Raw genomic sequence first — 26,843 nt, forward strand, 5'->3', positions numbered from 1 at the left:
AGAACGGATCCTTTGTGCTTTTTCGCACGCTGGGACTTTCAGACGGAGGTCTTGGGAATACAGTTTGTATCGGTTACTGCGTGCGGCTCATCCTGTCACAGACGACCTGCGCCTCACTTGAAACGGCCTCCGTCCTCCTGGTTTTTTTTGGTGTTTTTTTTTTTCAGTCTCGGCCCCGGTGAGACTCCAGAGGGAGGACACGCATGAGAGCCGTGACTTCATTCTGCACGGCCCCTCCTTTCACCAACTCTTTTTTGTTGTTGTTGTTGTTGTTGTTGCCTCCTCCACCTCTATCTCATCCTCCCGTTCCTTCTCTAGTGCGTTTTGCCCCCCCCCCCCCCCCCCTTCCTCCTGCTACGATCAGCTAGAGTGTTTTTTATTATCCCCAGTGTAATGTCTCCAGCCTCCTGTGTCCTTGGAAATGAGCCTAATAAGCTCAGACACACACTGCTGTCTCTGCGCTCCGGCGTCACCCGGCGCACGCCGATGTAAACAAAGACTGCCACACAAACACACACACACACACAAACGCTCGTGGTGGGCTAATAGGCCGGCATACTGGCCCGTCGAGGGGAGCGTTGACGCTAGCTTGGCTAACGCTGACCTTCCGCCTGCCCATCACAACAAATCTGCTCCTTGATTTGAATATGGAGGGGGAGGGAGGGGGGGGGGGGGGGGGGGGGTGCACTGTAAATTGAAAGCAGAAGTCCCCCTGGTGTGAGAGACAAGATGAGCTTTCAAATACATTATTTACATAGCAGCCTCTTTCCTGCATGATTCTCGCCTTCTGCTACATTTAATGGCATCTGTCATGATGCCCATTGGAGATTAATCCAGATGTAGAACGGCGTGTGCGTGTGTGTGTGTGTGTGTGTGTGTGTGGCCTGCTCACCCCTCTTCTCATGCGAACCCGTCGCTGTGCCGTCCGATGGGGAAACAAAGCCTCAACAGGGGAATTGACGTCTTCTCCGTAGAGAGCCGCGAATAAACAACCAGTGAATCAATGCCTCCGTTTGTTTTCCTCTGATAAGTCCGCCTGTGTGGCGGGGGCGGCGTGACAGCTTTGTGGAACGCCGGCGTGGCTCTCGGCGGCCATGTTTCCTCTCCGTCGGAGTGGGGAAAACATGCCTCAGCGGCCTCATGTTTCATTAGCCGGGGATCAGTAAATTCGGTTTGCTTCTTCTTCTTTCTTATTTTTTTCTCCGCTCACTGCAGCTCATTTAGCAGCAGAATGTTGCGTCTGTGTGAGTGGGACCTGATGCCGGTCAACTGAAGACACGCAGGGCGTAGAAATCAGCAGGCGAACGGGCGCAGCAAAGACGCGATTCAGTCTACGTGAAGATCATTGATTCACGGCGAAAAGGACGACCTTCCTACAATACGAGCGCTCACAAACGGTTGAAGATGGAGTTGTTTGTGTTTATCTTGTGATATCTTTCTTGAACACAAAGCAATTTGTATTATTAGGGATGGTTACTTTGTTTAATACATTAAACGATGTTATCATTATTTTTGGATGGCGGCAGAGATTTCTGCCTCCATCCTGCCCTCTAGGTACCAATAAAATCTCTTTTTTTGTTGGGGAGCAACAAGCCCTTTCAGGGAATAAATAGTTATTTTCCCTAATTGCACCTCTGTGGTCCACAGTAATAATAATGATCGGAGCACAGGTCCCTGAAAATATGAGGGTAGTTACTTGTATTAGCTGCGGTTGGATGAATACTAGGAGCAGTGAATAATGGTGTGAGCAGAGTGACCCCAGTTCTGTGGGAATGAAGGTAACCTCCCAGTGAGTAACCCTCGATTAGGGGCAATCACTCGGCTAATGCTGCTGTTGGTAATGCCAACGCGGCTGCACACAAGAGCCTCTAATGAGCGCCGGGTTTACTGTGGTTTCTTTGTGCTCAAGTACCCTTCTCTGTATCCCATATCCAAGTGTGAAATTACAATATCAGATCATATTTAGTTAATTAAACTCATATGACTAATTTCATTTGACTCAAATATGGGGGGGGGGGGGATGAATAAATCATGGAGGCGTATTTAGCTTGCTAGCGCTGATGTTAACAGTAATTAAATGTGGGGCAATCCGTAGCCTGTGAAGATAGCTCCAGTCTGCCTACTGTACTAGAAATACACGTGTGGAAAAAGGTGTACGCCGGACATTTTTTTTGGGGGGGGGTTATCGAAATCAAAACACAGAAATGATTGAGTTAAAAGATGCAGTTCTGCAAATTAATCTAATGCATTAATAGTCGGCCCGTTTGGAGATCCGCACATCGCAGCTGGAAGCGAAATATTCCTCCATGATTGGAGCCTGGAGAGTTCAAAGACAGCTGCTTCTGCAACTGGATGGGCGTGGAGCGCGCGCACGCGGGACCAGAAATCAACTTGTAGTCGTCATTTAAGTGTTTCGTGTTTCATATTTGGGGATTTGAGAGGCAGACTTTCTGCAGCTCCGTCAGCTGCCTATTCACGGGCCTCCAGTCTGTCAGATTCAGCGCAGGGCGCTTTACTGCGTCTCGATAAACGATGCCACCCAAGTCTGCTAAAAAGCAGATTGTGTCCTGTCACACTCCCTGATGGGCGTTGCATTTCGCTTAGATTCATTTTTAGACGCGCTCTGATTGATTGATTGAGGATTTTTTTTAGGAACAACAGGATTGTTGTCATCCGCTGGTAAGGATCCGCACGTCTTCATCCGAACAGTCGAACCGTCGACTCACGCGCTGATACGGAAATGCTTCAGTGTGGTTTTGCCAACAAAATTGGATGGCCGCAGTTTGGATTTTGTCTTTTGTTGTGTTGCACCAGCCACTTGACACCTAATTGGTTTGTCCTGGAGCAGAATGCACTGGTGAGCACAGCGTGCTTTCGATGCACTCCGAGGATCACAAGAACATTCAGCCTATTCCGTTTGAGGCCACCAAAACCTTTAACTCAAATCATCTGTGGAGAAAAGCGCCGAACCCTTTTATTTCCCTGCAATTCTGAAATTGAAACTACACTTTGTCTTAGTCCACAAACGCACGAGAATAATATATATATACCACACACACACACACACGTCAGATCACACTGGATCAATTGGCGCGAGGGTCCGACGTCCATTGTTCTGAACGATAAGCACATGTTTACCCATTGATTTACGCGATGGACATTTCTCCGGGTGGAGACGTCTCCTCTCTCCGCGGTAGACTGTTCCCTGTGATGATCAGTCTGTCACAAGAACCCAAACGAGTTGGGACACCTCCCTATATCGCTGTTCTTCCTCTGACGTGGTCAATCTAGAAAGTGACCTGTCAAAAAAAAAAAGTCCCCCCCATCCTTCAGTTGTTGGCTTTTTTTCTCTTTTCATGCGCGAGCTGCAGGACAACACGCAGCAATGCGGTTTTAATCACGCTGTGAACGGCACCAATATTACTCCGCTGTCCTTCTGACTGCATGAACACCAAGTGTGCATCTAAACGTCGCCCGAGTGGACACGGCCCATCAATCGTCATAAGCGTTGTCAAAACCCCGCTGCCCGACGTGATGGATGATGTCGTCAGAAGGGAGAATGAGGATGTGAGGGGGGGGGGGAACGCGAGACCGAAGGAGGTCCCATTATGGGCCTAACTACACGTGAGCAGAAGCGTCCCTCCGCTTTTGTTTGGAAGGCTGTGCAAAATGTCGACGGTGTAGTTTGTAAACACGCGAAAACGGCATCAAAGCGCTGGAAGGTGAATATTTTTTTTTTGGTGGCATCTGCACATTCTGCAATATGCTAATGAGCAAAGCTGCAGAAGCCAGATTGCCAGGAGAGAGAAGAGGAGATGGAGGGGGGGGGAAAAGAGGGAGGTAGCTGAGTGGAAAAAGAGAGAAACAGACGGAGGCTGGTGTAAATTATGGATGCAACCTGTGATTTCCAAGAGGAAAAGAAAGGCAGAGAGAAACCTCAAGTCATGCATATCAGATTACGCATTTACCACATTTTCTCATCATGGTCCGTGAGCAAACTCCTATACAATCTGGTCTCTGCATGTGTGCGTGTGTGTGCGTGCGTGAGCACTTACAAATTCATCCGTGTCGAGTTGTGTGGAGCTGTATTGTGCTGTCATGCGTCCTCTGAACTTGATATGACGTGCGTGTCTAAAGCTGTGTCGACTTTTACCGCGCTGTTGTGTCGCTTTGCGTTGTGAGTCTCATCGTGTGTATTGAATGAAATCCCCCCCCCACCCCCCCAGCTCACACATCGTCTCAGCATTGATCGGAGCGGTTTCAATTCACCGCGGTTATTTGTTTAAATGTCCTTGTCTTGTGATACACATGAAGTGCTGAGCGACCTGTTTGGCTTTGTTATGAGGAAAAGTATTTAAAAAACCAACCTTATTCTGTATTTTTTCTGCTCGCACATTTCTAAGCTGAGTAGAAGTCAGCGTTCGTGTCCCACTACCACATCCCACCCTCGTGCTCCAGTCCCCTAACAGCCTGTGTGAATAATGGATCCATTCTTGAGTCATGTCTGTGACTGAGGCCTGTGCAGCGGTGTGGTTTCCCCACCAGAGGTGGAGGTGGAGGAGACAGGGAGGGGCCGGGCGCTCTGGAAATAGCTCCGCCTGAGTCGGGGGCGCGTTAGGCGGGCCGCTGTGCGCGCCTCAGCTTCCTTTTAACGCGCTTGCACGACAAAAGCACAGTTCTGCTGAGGAGCCTGGCGCATATTACGCAGCCATTTTCCAGGCGGGTTGAAAGGAAATACGGCTTAACCTGTCTCCATTTGGCTGTGCTGTTTGAATGATCCCATCAAACATGGCAGGAGATTTTTTTATTTTTTATTTTTTTTAAATCGAAATCCTGCGTTTTCTAAGAATTGGCCGAGAGCCACGTGGCACTTTAAGCCCAAAGTGTCTGAGTCGGCAACAGAAACTGTGAAGCTGCCCTGGATTTTGCCTCCATGTAAATGTGTGTTAATGTGCAAAGTAGGTCATTTATTTGGAGCAAGGACAGCCGTGCCGTGTCTCTCTGGAGCAATGTCAGAATGGGGAATCATTCCATAAGTACACATATTGCTGGATTTGGTAAACGGCTGTTTTTCTTTCTTCCATTTACTGGTATTTTGTTTGTATGCAAAGCCCAATCCCTGACGTACCGGGGAGGAAGGGAGGAAGCGTGTCGGCAGTGAAAATGACGGTGGTCGGTCAAGAGAATGCATCAGTAACATAACCACAGAAAGCAGCCTGAAAATCAGACTAAATCAGATTACCAAACAAACAGCCAAGAGGATTAATTCTGATCTCTCTCTCTCTCGCTCTTTTCTCTCCCTCCATCAGACACACATTAAATCTGCAATCTATAAAATCCCTTCAAATCATTTTCCATTTTACTGCGCGCTCCTCGTTTTCTGGTCACATGTCTGCTCTCAAGTGAACTCTGCCCTTTTGTTCCGCCTCGAGGCCCCTGGAAATTGCTTTACTAAACAGGGTATCATATCTGCCTTTTTAAAAAATATCTTCACAAGGTACACCAGAGCTGACCCCGGATCAGATGCTGCACTGCTGTCAGTTAAGCCCCATAATGTTACAATAACATGTTCCACCCGGCGCACTGTAGCTGTCAGGAGCAACGCTGTGTTGAGAGACGCCTGTGGCTCCGCGGCCGTCACGTCCTCCAGCAGAGCAGCGTTTACTGGCACAGACCTAATTAATTGAAAACATAATATATGGAAGGGAATAATTACACCTTGTCCCCGGCTTTCAGAGATCAAAAATGTTGCTGCGTTTCTTAGAATTAATCGCAAGGGATGATTGTCGGTGCACGGTAAATCAATCCTAGTACAGTTTGTGCTGAGGAAAAAAAACCTAGATTAATTCGGTTAATATTTCATAAAGCTTACAAAGGCAGAGGGCATTGGAGGCTTTTCAGATTATTTGTTCTCAGCCAATATTACACACCGCAGTGGAGCTGCTGCGCCAGTGTGCTGCAACGTCCGCGGCTCACCAGCACAATGCTGAGATCAGGCACTTGCTGTCAAAGAAATGTTTGTCCAAGATAACGTTGTTTGTGAAATGGGAGCCGTCCGCATGCACCCCCCCCCCCCCGAGTGCCGATAGCAGATTGGTATTAAATATCCTCGCCCGGCGCTCTTCGATATCCGCTGATTCATTTGCGAATTTCCGCTCAGCTACTCGCGTGCGCCTTACGTGACTTTTAAACACGGAAGTACACGTTTTGCTGTCGAACGAATTGAGGAGTCCTTTCTTTTTCTTTTTTGTTGTTGCAGAAAATGTCCCCGGGAGCATAATGTCCTCGTACAGAAGAGCTGTGTGTGTGTGTGTGTGTGTGTGTGTGTGTGTGTGTGTGTGTGTGTGTGTGTGTGTGTGTGTGTGTGTGTGTGTGTATCTCACGCCAGCAGGTGTGACATGTGAATAGAAAAAGCTGCGCGCGCACACTTGTGGGAAACGAAGCAGAGGGATTTCTTATTTGACACAAACTGACGCGTTTCCCATCGGAGAGTGTTTTGTGATCCAAACAAATGCACATCTCAGAGCCTCCTCATTATCGGCAGCAGAAAAGCTGCTATGGCACCCGATCAACTGGTGTACGCGCGTGTGCACGCATGTGTGTTTGCGTCCCGTTCAGTCGAGGCCCCATTCCAAGATCTGGTTAACCGCGGTGGCTCTTCCAGTTGCATTGCCACAGAGTGTGTGTGTGTGTGTGTGCAGATGCTTCGGCCTCTGTCTCATTTAGTGGCACCCACGCTCTTCTTCTCCTCTTGCCAAGGAAACACACTGACACTTTTGGCTTTGCACCGTAACAGGCATATACACAGGAGTGCAAACGCACACACACACAACACACACACACACACACACACACACACACACACACACACAGCCTGGATGAAAGAGTGACAAAGTTAGAGAGAAAGAGGAAAAAATGAGAAAGTACCAATTAAGCTCCTCAGACGATTCTGCCAACAGACATCAGGGGAAAGGAGGCTGACTTAGTTTGTGTGAGTGTGTAGTGTTTGTGTTGGAGAAAGGGTGGGGGTGGGGGGTGGGGTTGACTACAGCAGTCTCTGACTTTATGTTTGTTCCTTTTATTCACTTTTACCATTTAATTAAGTTGGGTTACCAATGGCTGTTTTTCATGGAGATCATAGAATCTTAAGCAGTTTTTTAACATTGATTTTTAAAACAAAATGTGCCAGCAAAGTTTATTATTTTAATTAAAATATCAATAATTGCATAATTGGGATTGTGGTGAGTGATTAACAGTTGGTTGATTGTAGAATATTCTCAGCCATTAACCAGCAACCAGTAGCTAAATCTTAATCCAAACAATCTCCGAGGCAGAACAACTCTGGTCGTACTGCCAAATGAAGCCTCCCTCTCTGTTCTGTGCTCATGCTGCGAAACAAAAGGCTAGTTTGGCAAAATCAGGACTGACATCATTGGCAACAGCTGCAGGCAGCATGTACTCTGTGTTCACGCGTGTGTGTGTGTGTGTGTGTGTGTGTGTGTGTGTGTGTGTGTTTACGTCCGTCTGTGTGTGCGTGTGTTTGTGTCTGTCAAGATGAGGTGACCTGATTGCTCAGCTGAGCAGTGAGGGAAGACCCAGCCTCGTGTTGTCAGAGTGGCACCATTAAAATACAAAACAAGAGATGGACCACAATGCACCCCGGCTGGTCCACCCCCCCCCCCCCCCCCCCCTCATTACCCCCCTCAAACTCCCTCCATTCCACATCTCAGCCACACACACGCGCACACATGTGCATGCCCTGCCACTCCTGACCATGCCAAAGCAGATTTTGAGATGAGCAACGCCAGCTGCAACGGGACTTAATGTAAGATTATTTTATTTATCATTTACTTTAATCAACAAGCACCTGAAGCTGAAAAGGGTGCTATATACGAAGCATGTCTCACTGAAGGAGCTGTTAACCCATTTGGATGCTTTTCATTTCTTTAGCTATGGATGGGAGGGTTTCGCTGTTGCACGGTGGCCTAAATGTTGCCTTTCCTTTCTAAGAATATACTGTTCTAATGGGCGTGCAGAATTTGGATCCCTTCCAGCATGAGGATGATCCAATTTAAAGATATTGGGCAAAGGGCACAAAGGCAGCTGGACTCCAGAGAGACGCGGCGGCGTCTATTCACAGCGGCCTCCGGGAGACAAGAGCAGTTCGTTAGAGCCGGTGAAAGGTGGGTGGCCTCATCATTCACCTTCCCCAGCATGAACACACAAAGTGCCACCTCAACGCGCACACAAACAGAAATGGCTCTCAAGGACCCCCCCCGCCCCCCGTGTCCCCCGTGGGGGCCCCACCTCAGTGGCCTTGTGGCAAACAGTGAGTTTGTGTGTGAGGCTTAATCACCTTACCAGGGGCCGTCCCACCCCTGCTGCTCTATGTTATTACTCCATGTACCCTTTCTGTTCAGAAAGAGCGAGGATGGATCTCGAGCAGCACCTGTGGGGGCGGGGGGGGGGCAGAAAACAAGAGGAGAAGGAAGCAAAGGGTCTGCAGCAGCAGTATTGACGTAGGTCAGATAAGTGAAGGATTAGTGGATCCACAATGAGCCCTGAGCTGCTGCTCCCCCTTTCACAACAGCCAGCGGTGAAGTGTCTCCTCTTAATGAACAGGGAAAAGGATGCGCTCGTATATACGCGGACACACACACACACACACACACACACACACACACACACACACACACACACACACACACACACACACAGACGCCACACAAGCAGTGTGCTTTTATCCATCAAGTAGAGCTGCAAACACTGTAGTTTCACTTCACACTCCTCCTCCCCTCTCGCTGCTACACCTTCTTTACGACGCCGTCAGTTCTTTAACAAAGACTCTCCAGACACACACACACACACACACGCACACGCCCACTGCAATAGATGCAACAGACAAAGCCGTAGTAATATCTACTGCTCGCGTTCAGATGCCCGATTAGAGTGAGCGTTGCTTATGTGAATGAAAATAACGTTAGAGTCACTCCAGTGCGTGTTGTTTTTCTGCGTCGCGGCCTCCACCTGCCCGTTGAGATGTTTGTGTCCGGCGTGCACTTCAGCATGTGTGTCTGTGTGGGCCGAACAGCTGTTTGGGATTGTGCGTTTATGCGTGTGTGTCGTTTTGTGCACCGGCGAGGACTCTGAGGGTTCAGGTGTCCGTCTGGTTTCACGTCGAAGGGGAAACTCAAAGGCTCGGGTTTCAGCCCGGGTCATGAGTCATGCTCCGTGGGTCTCGGGGGTCAAAGTTCACTGTGTGGAGGTATGGGGAGGGACTGGTCTGGCTGTGCTACTTTTAGACAAACACACACATACTTGAAAAGCGGGGGGGATTGTTTCCAACTGTCCATCCTCACAAATTCAACATTAGGAATCGGTTGTGAGGTTATCGATGAAATGTTCCATATCAAAGCATCCCCGGGTTCGTGTCCTGACAAATCATCCCAGGGCGGCCAACACCTTGGGTTTGTTTTAGCTCTGAACTATTCCTTTCACACTCAAATTCACTATCTTAATCCCATCATTTTCCAATGATGGGATTAAGATACCAGAGAATAAGAACGCTTCGCTATTCTTGTTTATGTGACTCAGATCGGCAATGTATTATTGATTTCTGCAACATGGACATTTGTAAAATCTTTGATCCAGACGGTTATTATCAGAAGTGGCCTCTTTTGCCTCTAGTGCCATTACTAAGCCATTACTAAACTATTCTGTTACTATTTTTTCAGCATTTTCTGAGCTATGTGTGTAATGCTCTGACATCATGTGGTCGCCAACACTTGCTCGACAGTCAGAGTAATAACTCGTGACTGTTTCCTCAGAAGACTTTAACGCTTAGTGGAAACTCCTCGCCATCTGACATGTTGTGTCTGAAAAGCAGAGTGACACTAAAGTTACATAAGCCGTGTCTTTTTCTGTCAGTATCTCTTGTTTTCTCCCATTCGACCCCGGCTCTCCTCTCTCGCCTTCTCTACCTCTCTCACACAGGAACTGGCCAATTTCCTGACCCTGTTTTTCCATTTTGCTCCCCTCTGTGTGTGTGTGTGTGTGTGTGTGTGTCTTTTACTCTATTCCTGTGTGTGTGTGTGTGTGTGTGTCATCCTCTCTGTCTCTGACCGGCTCTCAGCTAACAGCTTAAAATGTCACAACAGTTTAATTCCACGGGAGCAGGCGGGTTGGAGGACGACCCGGTGTGCTCGCTGGAGTTTTTGGAAGTCGCGTAAAAACGTTTTATTGATTCGGTTACGTCTTCGGGTTTGACGGATGGATTTGCAACATTTATTTTCGCAGTCGTAAAACATGGAGCTTGGGCAAGAAGCGCCACTAGTGACCACAGGAGCACCTGTGGAATGTTTTTTTTCTTTTTTTTTCTGTATGCTCATGTTTTGCTCACAGTATTCTGCTGATTTATATCGTTGCCCAAAAATGTAGCAAAGTGCCAACAAAGACGGAGAAAGAGTCCTAAAAAGTTTTTTAGTTCTGTTTGGTAGTATATTATTCTAATATATTGTCAGAATTGTTCCGGCGCAACAACTTCTAACTGCCTCAGGCCCTTTTTTATACATGTTTGGTACAACACTTTTTTTGTCTGCTGATTGACGCAAAGATTCTTCAGAGAACAGAAAACATTCAGGGTCAGGGGTCAGGGGTCAAGGGTGACATTTGTGTGATTATTTTTTGTTTTGTTTTGAGCGAATGGAGCGTAAAAAATACTTTAATACATCAAAATGTGTCAAATACACATACGTACATGAATGAGTGATATTTCACAAAGGTTAGGTACTGCAGTAAGAAAGTGATTTTTAACTCTTATTTGGGGGACTAAATATCTAATTTCCCAGAATGCAATTGTTTTTAGGATACTAAAATCTAAATCGTAAAACACAATTTGGCACAACTTCTCCAGAAAATAAGTGGTAAAGCAAAACTGAACATTGCCCCCGCCCCCATCTCATAAAACATAAACGCAAGCTGAACTGTCATATTTGTCAGGGGGCCCCTCTAATGGCCCCGTGTCCAGCCGAGGCGGTGCATCTTTGATCAAAGCTGACCGGCGTTCCCCTCTGGCTCCCAACCCGCACAACCACCAACACACGACCTCCGCCATGTTTAGGATCAGCGGTGATTACTGATCGACATGACGTTCATTCACTACCCACTGTCAGCGTCTTCTTGTACTTATGGTTTGAGTGTGTGTGTGTGTGTGTGGCCCCTCTGTTGATGGGGGAGATCCTTGCTGCCCCCGGCATACTAGCCCATGGAAATCAATGTTGCCGGATACTTGATAGAGGATTTAATGCTGAAACAAGCCCCCCCCCCCTCACTGCTTCCCCACTCGCAGTAAAGAAATTATCTTATTGAGTCCATTGATGCATTTTGCTCTCAATCTGTATTTGTCTCTGATAGTGTGTGTGTCTGTATGTGTGTGTGTGCTGGCAGGTTATATGATAGCTGTGATTGCTTGACCGGCCTTGTGTCCACTTACTGCCAATATATATATATATATATAAATATATATATATATATATATATATATATATATATATATGTGTAAGCAAGTGTCCAGAGTGGTGTATAACTGCTCCTCCACCCCCCAGCAACCTCTCGGGGTGTGTGTGTGTGTGTGTGTGTGTGTGTGTGTGTGGGTGGCCCCTCTGTTGATGGGGGAGATCCTTGCTGCCCCCGGCATACTAGCCCATGTAAATCAATGTTGCCGGATACTTGATAAAGGATTTAATGCTGAAACAAGCCCCCCCCCCCTCACTGCTTCCCCACTCGCAGTAAAGAAATTATCTTATGGAGTCCATTGATGCATTTTGCTCTCAATCGCTATTTGTCTCTGATAGTGTGTGTGTCTGTATGTGTGTGTGTGTGCTGGCAGGTTATATGATAGCTGTGATTACTTGACCGGCCTTGTGTCCACTTACTGCCAATATATATATATATATATATATATATATATATATTTATATTATATATATATATATATATGTATATGTATGTGTGTAAGCAAGTGTCCAGAGTGGTGTATAACTGCTCCTCCACCCCCCAGCAACCTCTCGGGGGTGTGTGTGTGTGTGTGTGTGTGTGTGTGTGTGTGCGTGTGCGTATCGACCCCTCTCTGGAATGGAGAAACGCCCGCCCAGCACACAAAATCAATGGCTGCTGTTTTCTCTCCTCCAACGGCCTCCTGTTATCTGCAGTGAATACGAAACACATGTTGTAGCACACAGGGCACATGCTCAGACACCTCGTCTTCATGTCCGCCCGCCGCCGCTCTCACTCCACACAGACGCACTCGGGAGGTCGGGGCCGAACGGCGAGTCAGTCACACCTAATTGGAAGAAATGTGGCTCCCGTGGCGCGTTCGGTCACTCGCGGCCGAGTCTCCCGTCCGCCTAACGGGACGTGAGCGCGACCCGCGCTGCTGCTGCTGCCTTTCGTTGGACGTGTTTATTGTGTCTTCTACTGCACACTACAGCGCGCCCGAGTGAAACCTCATCGGGCTTCCAGTGTGCTGAGCAGCGTGAACAAAGTGGCCCACAAGTGTTTACTTAGCCAGTACATTTTATTTCACGCCCGGGGATCAGGCCTATTTTTGGCATTACGCAAGTGTCCTCTCCTCCCTCCCTCCCTCCCACTGTCTCTCTCCCACTGTCCCAAACTCTTTCTTTCTCGCTGTTTGCCTCTCTGTTATGGATTATAGGTGGCGCGGCGAGGAGGTGGCAGATTAGCGGCGGCCGTCCGTCTGTCCGCCGTCACAAAATAGACCTCATTTGGGTTACCCAGATGCTTCCGCTCTGCCCTCCGCGTCTCCGCTTCCGTCTGCGTCGCTCAGTCAGAGGAGCAGATTGGCCGCCGGGGAGCGGGGAGGGGGTGGTGGAGGGAGGGGGGGGGGCGGGGGTGCCAGCTCACATCCGCTTGGCAGCTTGCATCAAAGAGAACATCCACGGGCCTGATGACTACGCACCCGGCGCGGTAGACACGGACACATGTTCGCTGCACGCCGGTCCTGTGGCTGCAGAGCGTCGTTCTACCACATCTGGAGCAGCCGAGGATGCGCCATGTGCTCGTTCCTAGAAACTCCACGCGGTGACTGGAGGGCAAAAGACCGAGAATGAACGGGTGGTGGCGTTTATTGCTGAAATGAGTTTGTCGATAAAGAATGGTCTCAATACAACCAAATCAATTTAACAGTTTTGTTGAGTGGTTCATGGTTCATTTTGTTGTTTGTTTTGCTTATTCATTTTCTTTCTATAGTTGTGTTGTCTGGAGTGTGTTTGATGAAAAATGGTTTTGTATTGAAACCGTTTAATATTTGTTGTTGAAATGTGTGAAAAACTAGCATCAGCAACATTTGTCAAACATTTGACAGGCCTTGCTAAAATGAAAGATTTCACTTGTTCCCGGTGTTTAGTCTCCTCATGAATGAAACATTCTTTGACCGAGAACACAAAAAAATCGGATTCCAAGTGGTTTCCCCCCCCTTTTTTAAAAAAAATAAAATGAACTATTCATTAATAATGAAGCTGATCATTAGCGGGAGGCGGCTGAGCGAGGACGTGTTAACGGGCCGTGTTAAAGTGACCACAGAGGGGAGTGGGCTCCTCTCTTGTCCACCCCCCCCGCCCTCCCCACCTGCCACCTCTCAAGTGCCGTCCTACCTTTTTGCCAGCCGTTGGGTTGCGGCGTCGCCCGCCACCAAAGCAGCGCTTTGGGAGGTGTTTAGCGCTATTACGAGGTGGCAGCCCGGGCGCTGAGGAGGGACGGAGCTGCCGGGTGCTTTGACAGGTGGGACGTCTCCGCTGGGGCTCGGCGGGGGTTTCGTCCGCTAAGTGCGCTTCCACCCGGCGTCCGGCTTCAGAGGGGTTGGCCTTGCTGAGCCGCCGGCCTGCAGGCAGTGAGTTTGGATTGGAGTGTGCAGAGACTTCGTCGCCCCCTCAGCGCCAGTGAAATGATGGATGAATCTGATGTCTCCTCCCCGGTGGAGCGCTGGGTTGGGTGGTGGGTCTGTTTGGGTTTTGGCGTAATGCAGCCCAAATGTCAATATCCAAACATTAACAGCAGATGAATATTTTACCAATACTGGTACTTCTGTCCAAAAAGATCACACTGATCAACACGGCCTGTGATGTGTCATTTGTGTGGGGAACAAAACGCAAAGATCTAAAATCTGCACGGACCAAATACTTTAGATGTGCCCACAAATGTTCTGGGCGCAGTACTGCGTGTCCCCCTGAATGTAAATGGTTCATTCAGAAGAAGCCACCCCGGGACGTTCATTGATCAATTACGCGACAAACTATCAACAACATTAACAAGAGGAGACAAACTCGCGGCGGAATTAAACGTGCCTCCCTCAGCCCGCCCGCCCTCCTCTGTAAACATCGGCGTTTGTGCTCCGCGTGCCGTCTCCTGCCCGTGTATGAAATGAGCAACAGTGCGAGCGCATTAAAAATGCATGCTGCGCATTGAGCTTAGGAGACCAATTATCCCACCTAGCTGCTTTACAATGGACGATAACAAAAGGCCCCCGTGCAGTTGGCCGCTCCCCCGATTGCCTCACTCCCTCAGCCCCTCTCACCCCTCACCTCTCTCCTTTCTCCCTCTTCCCCCCTCCCTTCATCTCCTTCTCACGCCGCCTGTTGTCTCTACGCCGGATCATCGGTAAACAGGCTTTCCCTGGATTTGATGGAGAGCAGTGTTTTGATCTGTTGGGATTTGTGTGTGTGTGTGTTTGGGGAGGGCGGGGGTGCTCTGCAGGTGGCAGTGGACAATGGTATTACAGAAAGAGAGGGGCAGAGACGACAAAAACAACACCTGGTGGCACAATTCCACACACACACACACACACACACATGCAGGGCTCACGTGTGTAAACGCGCAGACGAGGCCGCATCGTGCCGCTGGGCTCCTTTTCCACAGGAGTGTCATCAGCGAGCTGGGAGAACACATCGCACACATCACTAATGGATGGCGTGTGGGAAGCAACCGGAGCACTTTAAAGCCCCCCCCCCCCCCCCCCCCCACACGGGCAACCTTCTGATCAAAAGGCTGCCACGTCTGTACCCACATGCAACTATATGACGTGCCACCTCCCACCTCGTGTCTTTACACGCGTCCGTGTGTGTGTACCCTTTGAGGATCAAACGCAGGGTCGTTTTTTCATTTATTCCCTCCCCCCCTTGCAGTAAACAACGTGAGAGGAGCAGGCGATGTGATGACGTTTCTGTCGCTGAGGATTAGGTGTGTTTAAACGTGTACGCCAGCACGCGCACACACACACGCACACACACGCACACGCACGGCGGGAGTTGTTCTTCAAACACACGGAGAGCTGCAGGATGATACACGACCCTCCGCTGACACGGCGGCCTGTTCATCAAACAGCCGAGGGGACAGAGAATGAATCAACAGCAGCTTTGATTGTGGGTTCGTCGTTCGACTCATTTGTGAGGCGAAAAATGTGTTTTTCGGGTTTTGTGCGAAATGTGACCAAAATATTTTTACATTTTGAAGACAAAGCCCGCGGCTAGGCAGGCGGCGATGGGGCGCTTTCCGCGGTTTTTGTGACATCATCTCCTCGACTTAACGATGACTGGTAGAAGGGGGAACGTGCAGCACGTGTCCCAGAGACGCTTTATGGATTCTCATAACTCGCCCTGGTTGAAGTCACTCGGCTCGTCGTGGCTTGCCGCCCCTCCAAAGCTTAAAGCTCGCGGCTCGAGGCTACGTTAGCCGCTACTAGCGCACCGTTGGACGTTTGATAGGAAGTCTGAGGTGAACGTGAAAGTTGCCCAGCGGCATATGGCGCACAGAAAAAAGGGGGCTTGAACACAGCGCATCTGAGGTTCGGGCTGACCCATTGGCGGTAGAGTTGCATTGTGGGTAATGGCAGATGATGGAGATGCTTGGAATTTTTTTTTTTTTTAAAAGACAACACCTCATGTTCTGCTGCCGCCTTCCCTCTCTGCAGGTCTTGTTAAAAGCAAACTTGGCTTTTTAAAAAGCGATCTGGATATAATTAAGAGTGAGCAGCCCAGCGGGGAGAAATTCTCTTCCCGGCTTCCTTCTTAAATCCTCCTGTCACCAGTGTGCGTCTGCGGGCCGGAGAGAGACAACTTGAGGGGCAGGAGGTCAGTGAAGGGGGGGCTGTAGAGGAAGCCCGACCCTCTTAACGTCATCCGCTTGCAGCAGTTTCCTCGTGAAAAAGTTCCATTGCGGCTGGTAAAACACCACTTCGCCCTCATCTGTTTTGGCTCATTTGTCCGAGATTAGTCCGCCTGTCTGCTTCTTGTTTTGTACATGTGCGTATTATCTGAGACACGCCCACGCGCGTTGCACACCAGCTTTTTTTTTCAAGACTCCGTGTTTACCCGGCGCTGGGTGGAAAACAAAAATTGGAGACAGAGCGTTCCCCGTCTGCGGGGCTCGGAAAAGGGTTTGGGTTCGGAAAGCTGGCTTTGCTCTCAGGAAGTGTTGTTCCTCACCGCTCTCTATAAACACTGGAAAAGAGACCCAAAGAAAATGTCCCAGACTCACTATTTCCACTGTAAACACACAGACATATACATATTATACTGCTCCCTCTCTCCGCTGCTCTCATATGGGACTTTCTCCTTCTCAGGCAGAGGTGGTTTTCACAAAGAGGTACACTGTATTCCTGAAACAGCTGATCGGCTGCCTCAATGTTTGAAAACAACAACTGAGAACCAGAAACGAAAGCGCTCCATTCAATTTCAACTTAGAGACACACATTTTTACTTTCATGGTCATCTTTTTATTGCAATCTAAGAGTTTGTTTTTTTACATCTACCAAACCTTCTCTGAGTCTCTGAGAAGCGTACATTTTTCATTCCAGTCCTTAACAAGTAGTTGCATGGAAGTTCACTTTGTATGCTGTGCAAGCAGATGTATCCACACCAGCAAGAGAGAAAGAAGCATCAATTTTAGTTGTCATGGCGTTTATTACCGCACTGGAGCATTATGCTGTAAAAAGATCATCAATAAGTCCCAAGAATTCCCAAATAAGACTTGAGATGTTCACAGTTTATCACCGTCAGGATGCGGCCAGAAATCTATCGCAGAACAAGTTGGCCACCGGTTTCGTGGCGGCTCTTTTTAACCAGCCAATTCCCACCTGTCAATCAGGGGCTTTTCTTTTTTCTTTTTTTTTCCTCGACACTGACGGCGAGCCACTGCAGAGCCAAACACGCGCTGCAGATGATGTGCTTTGTTGCAACACCAGCCAGACGTTACCCGTTGCTGCTATTCTCTCCGCCACGGTGAGAAAACACTGAGCTCACTTTACCACCCAGCTGGCTTACACAGCACCCTGACTTGTGTGTGTGTGTGTGTGTGTGTGTAGGGAGAGAGGCAGTGTGAAGGAGTGTCAGAGAAAGAGGTTAGAAACCCCTTTTTTTATTACATTTCCTCTGCAGTGAAAGAAGAGGCAAGATGGACACTCCATATCTCCCCGCTGCGCCAGAAAACTCATCTAAATGGAAAACACATTGTCTTCATTATTTTGCAAGAGCTGAAAGAACAGGGTTGTCATGGTAACAGCCATCAGAGTGAGCGCAAGCGGGCAGCCGAGGGGCTGGTTTTAGGGCCAGAGGAATGGAGAGAGAGAGGGAGAGAGAGAGAGAGAGAAAAGAGGAGGTGGGAGGAAGGGAACAAGGAGTCAGGAAAGAGGAGGGGGGGGGACACTGCTGAAAAGAGAGGAGACGTGGGACTGAGATGAAGAGGGTGGAGATGGAAGGAAGACAAAAGAGATGGAGGGAAAAAAAGATAAAGACATTGTGGGGTGAAACAGACAGACAGACAGACAGACGGCCGGAGGATAAGCGAGCAGCGGGTGTGATGGAGTGCAGACGGGGGAAGGGGGGGGTGCGGGGGGGGGGGGGAAGAGGTGGGGGGAGTTCATGACCGCAAGGAAGGAGGGACCTCTTCCAGCGGAGCAGAAGGTGCAAATGGCCAGTTAGTGGCTCTCAGAGAGCAGTTCAGAGGCCTTTTTCAATTCCGAGAGCCAGCAACATGTCGCACTGGTGCTCTGTGTGTGTGTGTGTGTGTGTGTGTGTGTGTGTGTGTGTGTGTGTGTGTGTGTGTTGTGTGTGTGTGTGTGTGTGTGAACGCATGAGAGTGCACACTGATCTACAGCCAAGGAGAGAGCTATCATTACCCGCTGAGCAAGCATTAGAAGACCTGGTGCTGCTGGTAAATGCGTTGAAGGGGGGGTGGGGGGGGGGGGGGGGCACGGGCTTCCCCTCCGCTCTCTGGCCACTTCGGCCCCAGCTGCCCCCCCCCCTCCCCTCCTCCCTCTCCATCTCCCCCCCGCACCCTCATTTTATTGGCTGCTGACTTTCAGCAACAGCCCCTGGCAGCAGCCGGCACAACACCAGAACGCCCTTCATCCAATATTTACTTTTTCCGAATCTACAACGCACACCGAGGGCCACATCAAATACGACCCGAGTGCCAAAGCGACATCTAATCCAGCCCAAATCCCGCTGCTCGCCACACTCATTCTCTCTCTCTCTATGACGCCGGTGTCAGTTTAGCATCAACTCGGCCGATTGCGTTTTTTTGCCACGGAGAAAGGGACCCTGGAAGATTGTTTTAATTACAAGTTGTGGCCCGCGTCTCGGTTCCGTTGCAGCCCGTGGCGTTGGTGTGACCGAGACCCGACGCGACATCGCTTTGACAGCCGTCGGGTGATTAAAGGAAAATTAAAGTAATTGCGTAAGCCGTTGCCGCGTAAATACTCATAACCGTCCCCTGGAGACTCCGGCGTGGCGTTGGCATCCGTCGTTGATGTGACGTCCAACCTCGTGCCTCCTCAAAAGCAACTGTTTGTTTTGTTTTGAGCTGGTGGAAGGAGGCATGTGTGTGTGTGGGGGGGGGGTTGCATACATTTTGCACATCTGTGGGATTAATGGAGATGTTTCCCAGCAGTCAACCTCCAGATCTGTTGGAGACATTTAAAAAAAAAAAAAGGAGCTGTCTGAACCTCACAGGATCTCTCGGCTTTGTGCGGGACGGGAAGTTGGGGGAGGGAGGGGGGGGGGGGGGGGCGGGAATTAGGTTTATTTGTCTTTAAAGCCTTTCAACGGTTCCTTTCCAGATGTGCAAACGCGAGGCGAAGGAGGCTCGGGAATGACCCGCGCTTAGGGAAAAGATGTCTGCCGTTTGGCGGCATCGCCGCCTGTAGCTTTAGTGATTCATGTCACGCTGTAATTGGTTTACCTGCTCCCTGTGTGTGCACGCGTGTGTGTCTGTGTGTGTCTGTGTGTGTGTCTGCGCTCGGAGAGGACCAAAAGAAATTACCCGGGGATGACCTCTCGCCATCTCTCTCTCTCTCTGTCCTGCATGTAATATGTTGCACGAGTGTTTTTCTCTCTTCCCGTCTGCTCGGCTGTCTCGCCTGCCTGCCCCCCCCCCCCCCCCCCCCCCCCCCCCCCCCCCTCAAAAAAAAGAAGCAGAGCCACAGTCGAGCAACATTATAGAGCGAAAGAACACACACATCTCGGAGCCTCTGGAGGCTTGAAGATGTGTGTTTCTGCCTCTGCGTGCTGTGTCAACATCATTTCGACATGTTTTGCACACATGCATGCGTGAAGATAAGCTGATAGGATGGACTTTGTATAACGATGCTCGAGATCGCAAATAAACACGCGCACACCGGCAGAGGGCTTTGTGGCACTAAGAGTTTTTTTTTTCATTTTTTTCGTCAAAGCCGCAGTGAAGCACATCAGCCTTTCAACCTGTTTTTTTTTTTTCTCTGCCAAATAGTACCTGCCTGGATTCAGTGCATGGAACCGCTCCTCGGTGTACACCATTAGGCGGTTTCATTTTCACAGCAAGCAGATGTTTTGTGTTCTTTGCTACTCATAGCCCTCACTCTGACACACACACACACACACACACACACACACACACACACACACACACACACACACACACACAGAGCAGGCGCCTCGCTCTCCCCTCTCCATGTGCAGGGAGGTCTGTCAGAGCAAGTTCCCTTAGTTACATTACGCGTCATCGGCTCACTTTGTTTTATTGCGCAGAATGTGTCGCGTGCTGTCGATCGGTTTTGTGGGGACGAAAGTTCTCTGCTGTGTGTGATGTTTGATTCCAGCAGGATTTCAAATTGGAAATGCTTAGGATTATAATTATGTTAATGGTTAATGGGATTTGTTGCATCAGAGATCAGAGGGAGAAATAAAGGTCGCTTGACAGGCGCCGCCGTGTTCTAGGTCGTTTTTGTTCAGCCAAGTGCAAAGAGGCGATGCCTTTTTTTTTTCTGTAGAGATCGTGCTTTTTGAGTGTCAAAGACGAGGGGAATGGAGGGCGGACTGCACAGATATATTTTTGCTCTCCCTAATGACACCAATACCATTTCATGGCTTACCGAGCAGATTGAATCACACTCACTCTTTGTAAGTCTCACTCCCGGCCCGTCCCTCTGTTTTCATCTTTCCATCGCACGCACTTTCTACGCTACCGTACACCGATGCCTTCCACTCGCCCCCCCCCCCCCCCCCCCCCGTTGATGTTGTTTAATTGCATTTGGGTCAGCGTTTTGCCGTTTGCTGAAACCGAAGGACATGGAATTTGTCAGTTTACCCATTCGGTGGTCACAGGGAGAGGAGGGGGCGTGGGGGGGGGGGCGGGGGGAAAGAGAGGCGGGGGGGTGAGCTAACAGCTCTGCTGGAGTCAGGCCCATAAGGTTAGCTTTACACAAGCACCGTCAATCAGTCTCCTCCTCTCGCCTCGGATGCCCTGTCGCCTCCTCATATATTGCTAGACGGCTTGTTATTCCAGTTGCAGAAGCCCTCTGTGATTCATGGGCTCTCACTGAAAGGCCTCAGTATGATGGTCCTGGTCATTGAAGAAGGCCACTCATTGGCCTCACACACACACACACACACACACACACGCGCGTAACGTTTTTTTATCCCTTGTGCATCGCGAGTGATAAAATCTTGCCTTTCGTGACCGTGGAAAATGGTATGTGGCAGCCAGACCCAATCTTCTCCAGCTGGTATTTATAGTCCTCAGCAACTGGAACATTGTATGGAATAAGGAGTTCATTCATTCATCATTTGAGGCTCGAGCTCTACTCGGCTCGTGGATGACCTGATTTCACATGTCACGCTCAGAGAGACGGCCTTTCCCCTTTTAATGCACTCGAGACAACGGAAAACCACAACGTGCCCCCCCCCCCCCACACACACACACACACACACACACACACAGGGATATAAAAAGAGAAAGCAATGTCTGATGACACCGGAGCCGATATATAATACGTCGCTGACATATTGTACCAGGATTCAGGAGGCGATGTGGCATCATCTCGGTTGTAGTTAAGGGATCAGCCCCTTTAAAGGATATTAAGGGGCTGATTATGGTTGAGAAGTACTAGTTTGTGTTCAAACCCCGGCTGCTTTCTCACCTCTGGCCCACCTGGACAATAGTAGTGAGGAGTGAATGTCCAATTATCTTTCCTGCCACGTTTCAAAAGGACCAATTATCCAACCTCTTTAAGTCGATATGTTAAATTGGTTGGTTATCAGTTTTATGTTGCTCATATTTCAGGCCTCAGGGTAAATGTTCCCACCAGCTCCTGGAGGGAATATCAGGGAAATCAAGTCTTCATCAACAGCATGTTGAAGACATGACTCAAGACCAGGGATTCGACAGATATAACCCCATGAATCGATTAATCAAGCAAACAATCAATAGATGTATTCATGTTTAATGATTGTTAAAGTCTACCTTGTGTCTTAATGTGGTTAGTTCAGTGAAACTGGAACCATGTTAAAGCCTCAAATATTATCAGTTAATTCCCTTATATTGTGATATTTAGCTGACAGAGAGGGCACCTCTGGGGCTCACTTAGTGCATGCTGCTGCTTTTTTCCCCCTGATCTCACACATTGAGTGGCGAAATAATCGGCTGCTACGGTTGTGTGTGTGTGTGTGTGTGTGTGTGGGTATCTGGTGGCGCATACCTGCAATACTAAACAACTAAAGCTCCATATTTATAGACGGCAGCAGAGCGGCTCGCATGTCGGCGCTTCACAGCTGTTTGCGTCGCGGTGTTGGGTGTCACATAGCGGCCCGGTGCCTCGTGTGGTTGTCACATTAAAACCGAAGACAAACAAACAGCGACATTTGGAGTATATCTTTTTTATTTCCATCGCCGTGGGACCAGTCTCTTCAAATTTCTATGGAGCCCTGTGTTTGCGATGCTGTCAGGGTTTTTATAAAGGGCCTTGAGGAGCGATGTGGCCAATAGTTTGCTCCGCCGGAAGAGAAAAGGAGGAGGAGGAGAGGAGGAGGAAGAGGAAGAGGGCGGGGGGGGGGGGGGGAATTAGCGGAAGGAGAGGATTAAGGCAGAAAATGCTGGGGTTGCGATGGTGGAGGCAGGCTGATAGAGAGGTGGAGTACCGGGCCGGGAGAACATGAAGGCAATGAGAGCCTAAAAGGGGGCTCTCTGGCTGCGGGAGTTGAGGTCACTACGGATAATAGTGTGTGTGTGTGTGTGTGTGTGTGTGTGTGAGAGAGAGACCAGCACAGCTGAGTGGTGTTGATTGGCCTGTTTGAAAACACATGAACTGCAGACAGAGGGGGAAGGGGGGGAAGAGAGGGAGAGCGCCCCCCCCCCGCGTGCAGTGGGAGAAAGTGTCGCTCCGCGCCGTGCCACGCTGCAGCCCAGACCACATTAGAGCAAATGAATCCATTCCACCTCCTGTTATGGCAGCTCCCGCACGGGGCCCCAGGAAGGAGAGCGAGGGAGGGAGGGAGGGAGGGAGTGGGGAGAGTGGCAGGCGGGTTGAGATATGGGGACGGGGAAGAGGAAAATGATAGAACGGAAAAATGGAAGGTGGTGAAAAAGGAGTCGCACGCTGGGTGGCTCTAATGATGTCTGAGGGCTATAGAAATAGGGCGAGCAAAAGGCACCGAGGGAGAGAAAGAAAAGCTGTGGCCGTATAACTGAATAAGAGGAGGAGAGAAGATCCCCCGCCGTGTGCCAGAGAGGAGTAATAGTTATGTTCTCCCTTTTCAGACCGTTGCTGAATAATGAAGAGGATCTCCGGCCAGACTTTTAGATTGTTCAGCACTGCCCTCTACACTTTACATACAGGATAGACTGCTCAGGAGATCAAGCTATTAAAACCACATCGAAAATGTGTTGTTGTTTCCCCCCCCCCCCCCCCCCCCCATAGTTTTGCATGCAAAGCCACAATTTTACAAACAAATATATTATTCATAGAATGTTTTTTGATCCCTCCACACTAAGCGCGCGTGACTAAAATGTAGTAGACAATGTGTGAGAAATACTACAGAATGTTGGCCAAACGTGGTACCGATCTCTAGGCTTTCACAACAGAGGACCGACTATTATCATCTTATTATGTGTATAAATGAATTGCGTAATAAATTGCGGATAAATATTTAATTTTATTGTAAGTAAGTGGGGCAGTTTACAGGTGATTTAGTATGTCAGCCTGGATAATTAATGTGTATATTGAGGTTTTACATATATATTGCTTTTATATTAATACCATGAGGATGAGTATGAAGGATTATCCATATATTAATATCTGGATTCTCATTCCAACCATATTCCTCGCCGTGCACCTGATGCGCGCCGACACATTATGAACTGCTGTGTGACGGCTTCCCACCAACCATCACGTTCACGAAGCCGGCTGCACTCGACAAAGGTGCTAATCATTTGTCTGAAATGAGAAATCACTCGTATGAGTGATCACACTCTACGCGCGCGTGTGTGTTTGTGTGTGTGTGTGTGTGTGTGTGTGTGTGTGTGTGTGTGTTTGTGTGCTGTTGCCGATGACGAGATCATTTCACCACAGCTTGTTTTTCTCTCCCTGTTTCTTTTCTCCGCTGACTCTGTCCCTCTTTGCCCTCTTCCTGTCACACCCCAGTGCATTTCATATTACTTTGCTTTTGTTTCTGAGGATTTGCCCACCCCCCCCCCCCACCTTCTGCCCCCCCACCCCAGATTGTTTTTTCTTAGGAAAGAGAGATAGAAAGGAAACAAAACATGGATGTGTGTCGTTGCTTTATCGAGGGCCTCCTCGGATGTTTGGCGTTATTCGTGGTTTGTTACTCTGCTGTGATTCATAGCCGCCCCCCCTCCCCCCCTCCTCCTCTTTCCCCCCCACCGCTGTATGAAGGTTGGTTGCCATATGCACGGCATAATTGGATGTGTAATCCGCCGAGTGGAGCTGATTGAGCGGTTTCGATTGAGACGATGAAGATTAAGCGGGGCCCCGTCTTTGAGCGTCCTCAAATAAACAGCCCCCCCCCCCCCCCGAAAAGGTCCAAGCACAACATCTGGAAGAGAGGAAAAAACGCTTTCTGGCGACACGTTGGGTTGTCTGTCCTCCTTGGACGATTCAGCCGATCACCGAGCTTTATCTAGATGGTAAACAAGGATGTAGGGCCGCCGCCATTTTTTCACAGAAGCACCGGCAGTTACGCAACACGTTTTCCACCCGCCCCGAACGGAGGGTGTGACCCTAAACCACCCCGTCAGCCCGCCGCACGTCAGTCAGGTGGATTGACTTCTTATCTCAGCTAGTCGCTTTTCCAGCTCACCCGTTTTCCTTTCAGAACCTTAGGGCCCGTCTTTTCATCGACTCACAAAAGCACGGCCCGTTTGTGTGAATCACAGATGTGTGTGTGTGTGTGTGTGTGTGTGTGTGTGTGTGTGTGTGTGTGTTGGACCTTGTAAAAACACAAAAGAGGGAAGGAAGGGACAAAAAAAAAAAAGAAGGGATGATTTGGTGTAAAAGAGGGCAGGAGCTCCCTCCTTCCTCCCCAGTCTTGGCTGCCGGTGTGTATCGGGCCAGCAGGAAACAGAAACAGTAAATCAATAGCCACCAGGCTGGGCTGGAGCGTGCCCCCCGTTAGCGGCCCGTGGGACCCGCCCGGCCGCTGGGAGGGGGGAGGGGGGGGTGGATTTGCAGCACTTGTCAGGGGCTTAGAGGAGCCCTCTCTGGACCACTCGCCCCCTCCAGGTGTGCAGCGCGCGAAGGAGAGGGAGACATCTGCTGGACGCTGGGGAGACGGCGCGGCAGAATTGGGCCACCCAAAAAGCTGTGGTCACGTCGCGCTCGGTCAGCCGAGCCCAGCAGAACGTGGGCCGCTGCATTTTTGGAGGGACTCTTTCCCGGGGCGACCGCCGCAGCGCCGTGCTCGTTTAGCCCGCTTGACCACACTTGCCCCAAAAATTCCCCGGTACTCACTCACCGATGTTTAAGACGTTGTGCAAGTGCACTGCAGGTAATTCTACTCTGGTAATGCCTAAGCTCAGAGGATTAGTAATACACTCTTATTCTCAAAGTGTTCCTTTGAAGTTGCACCTTTACGCTTAATCAAAGTGAGATTTCGGGCTTTTGTGTTTACATGCTCTTAATGCGTGTGTGTGCGTGTGTGTGTGTGTGTGGGTCTGTGAGACAGAAAGTGTGTGCAATAGTCTTTCTGAGATAAGCCCACCAGACTGAGCATTACACATGAAAACTCCCCGGCTGTGCACTATGCTTTCATCGTATTCATACTCTCGCTCTGTTCCTCACAGCGTGGGGTCTTGGGGGACCCTTTATCAGTACTGAGCAGCTTTCTAGAGCCCCCCCGCCCCCCCCTCCTCCCCCATCCCCCACCTGTGGTCCCTCAGTTCGCCTTTTGTGCGGAGGAATGTGAGGCGGACCGACACTGATGGAGATAAACACAGAGGGCCAAAGCAGCGCGGTGCCCATTAATCCGGCCTCCATCTTTCTCCCCGAGATGTGCTGATGAACGCGAGCACGGAGAGCGTTGATTGTTTGTTTGTTTTCCGCCGCTCGATGTTGGATCAGAGACAGATGCACGCGGAGAGTAAGACACGCGATCCCGTGTCCGCTGCGACCTCGGCTGTGAGGCGTGCTTCTTTTAAAGCTGTCGTGAAAAATCAGTTTGCCCCCCAAAAAACAAAAAAGATATTGTGCGGCACCCCGAATGCTACAAACTGTTTACTCGCAAAATAACCCGTTCTAACAGGTGTACCTCTCCTCCCCGGCTTCCTTTACAGAGTACGCAACCCTTGATGGCGTGCCGGTAGAGACCTCAAGATGAACACGTTACCATCGATGGACCGGCACATCCAGCAGACCAATGACAGGCTGCAGTGCATCAAACAGGTGTGTACAAAGACCCCACGTAGGCCTCTGCAGAGAATCTCCATTTTCTCCTTTCTCCTCTCTGCACCTTATAAGGGCATCGGTTTTCTGTCCATTAGCTCCAGTCACACAGATCATGTTGCACAGGGTCAGAGGGGGAGGAGGGGGGGGGGGGGGCGGGGGCACCAAACACGAGAAGAGATTTCAAAGAGTTTAGCAACAGGCCCTACTTTCTTGTGCTCGCTTGCATCACGTTCCTGACTCCTTGTTGTGGCTTTTGCTCAAACGCTTGCTGGACTCTCCTCGCAGACACCGATACAGGCAGGAACAGTCCGACGTACCCCGGGGGGGGGGGGCGACCGCCCTCTGCCTGTGATTAATCGCCTATAAGAGCTCGCTCGGCTGTGGGCTTGTTTGTTTGCGCCACGCGGGTGTGATCCTTCATATCTCGCGACGTGCACGTGACGCCGGGGCGATGAACGTCGGTGGGCTCACGATTGTGAGGCGACTTGTGCCTTTTCTCTGTTAACCCCCCCCCCCAGCCCCCACTCATCTAAACTCCTGAGCACTATAATATCCTTTGTCTAAACAGCCCCTCATTGCCTTAGTGCTCTCATGTAAGCCTGCCTGCTTGATGTCAAAG

The 26,843-nt window shown here is 49.7% G+C and overlaps 1 protein-coding gene across 6 annotated transcripts in view; it reads left to right on the top strand.

The window, feature by feature from the left end:
- Positions 1-26,843, top strand: part of zmiz1a (zinc finger, MIZ-type containing 1a) — an 83,435-nt gene that overhangs the window by 29,223 nt on the left and 27,369 nt on the right. For all 6 annotated transcript variants that reach the window (XM_040177724.2, XM_078104462.1, XM_040177720.2 and 3 more), the window contains exon 3: positions 26,113-26,221. In XM_040177724.2, the coding sequence (XP_040033658.1) occupies positions 26,153-26,221 (69 nt within the window). In that variant the 5' untranslated portion in view covers positions 26,113-26,152. The remainder of the gene's footprint in view (positions 1-26,112; positions 26,222-26,843) is intronic.

Source organism: Gasterosteus aculeatus, chromosome 6, assembly GCF_964276395.1.
Source record: "Gasterosteus aculeatus chromosome 6, fGasAcu3.hap1.1, whole genome shotgun sequence".
Lineage (NCBI taxonomy): Eukaryota > Metazoa > Chordata > Actinopteri > Perciformes > Gasterosteidae > Gasterosteus > Gasterosteus aculeatus.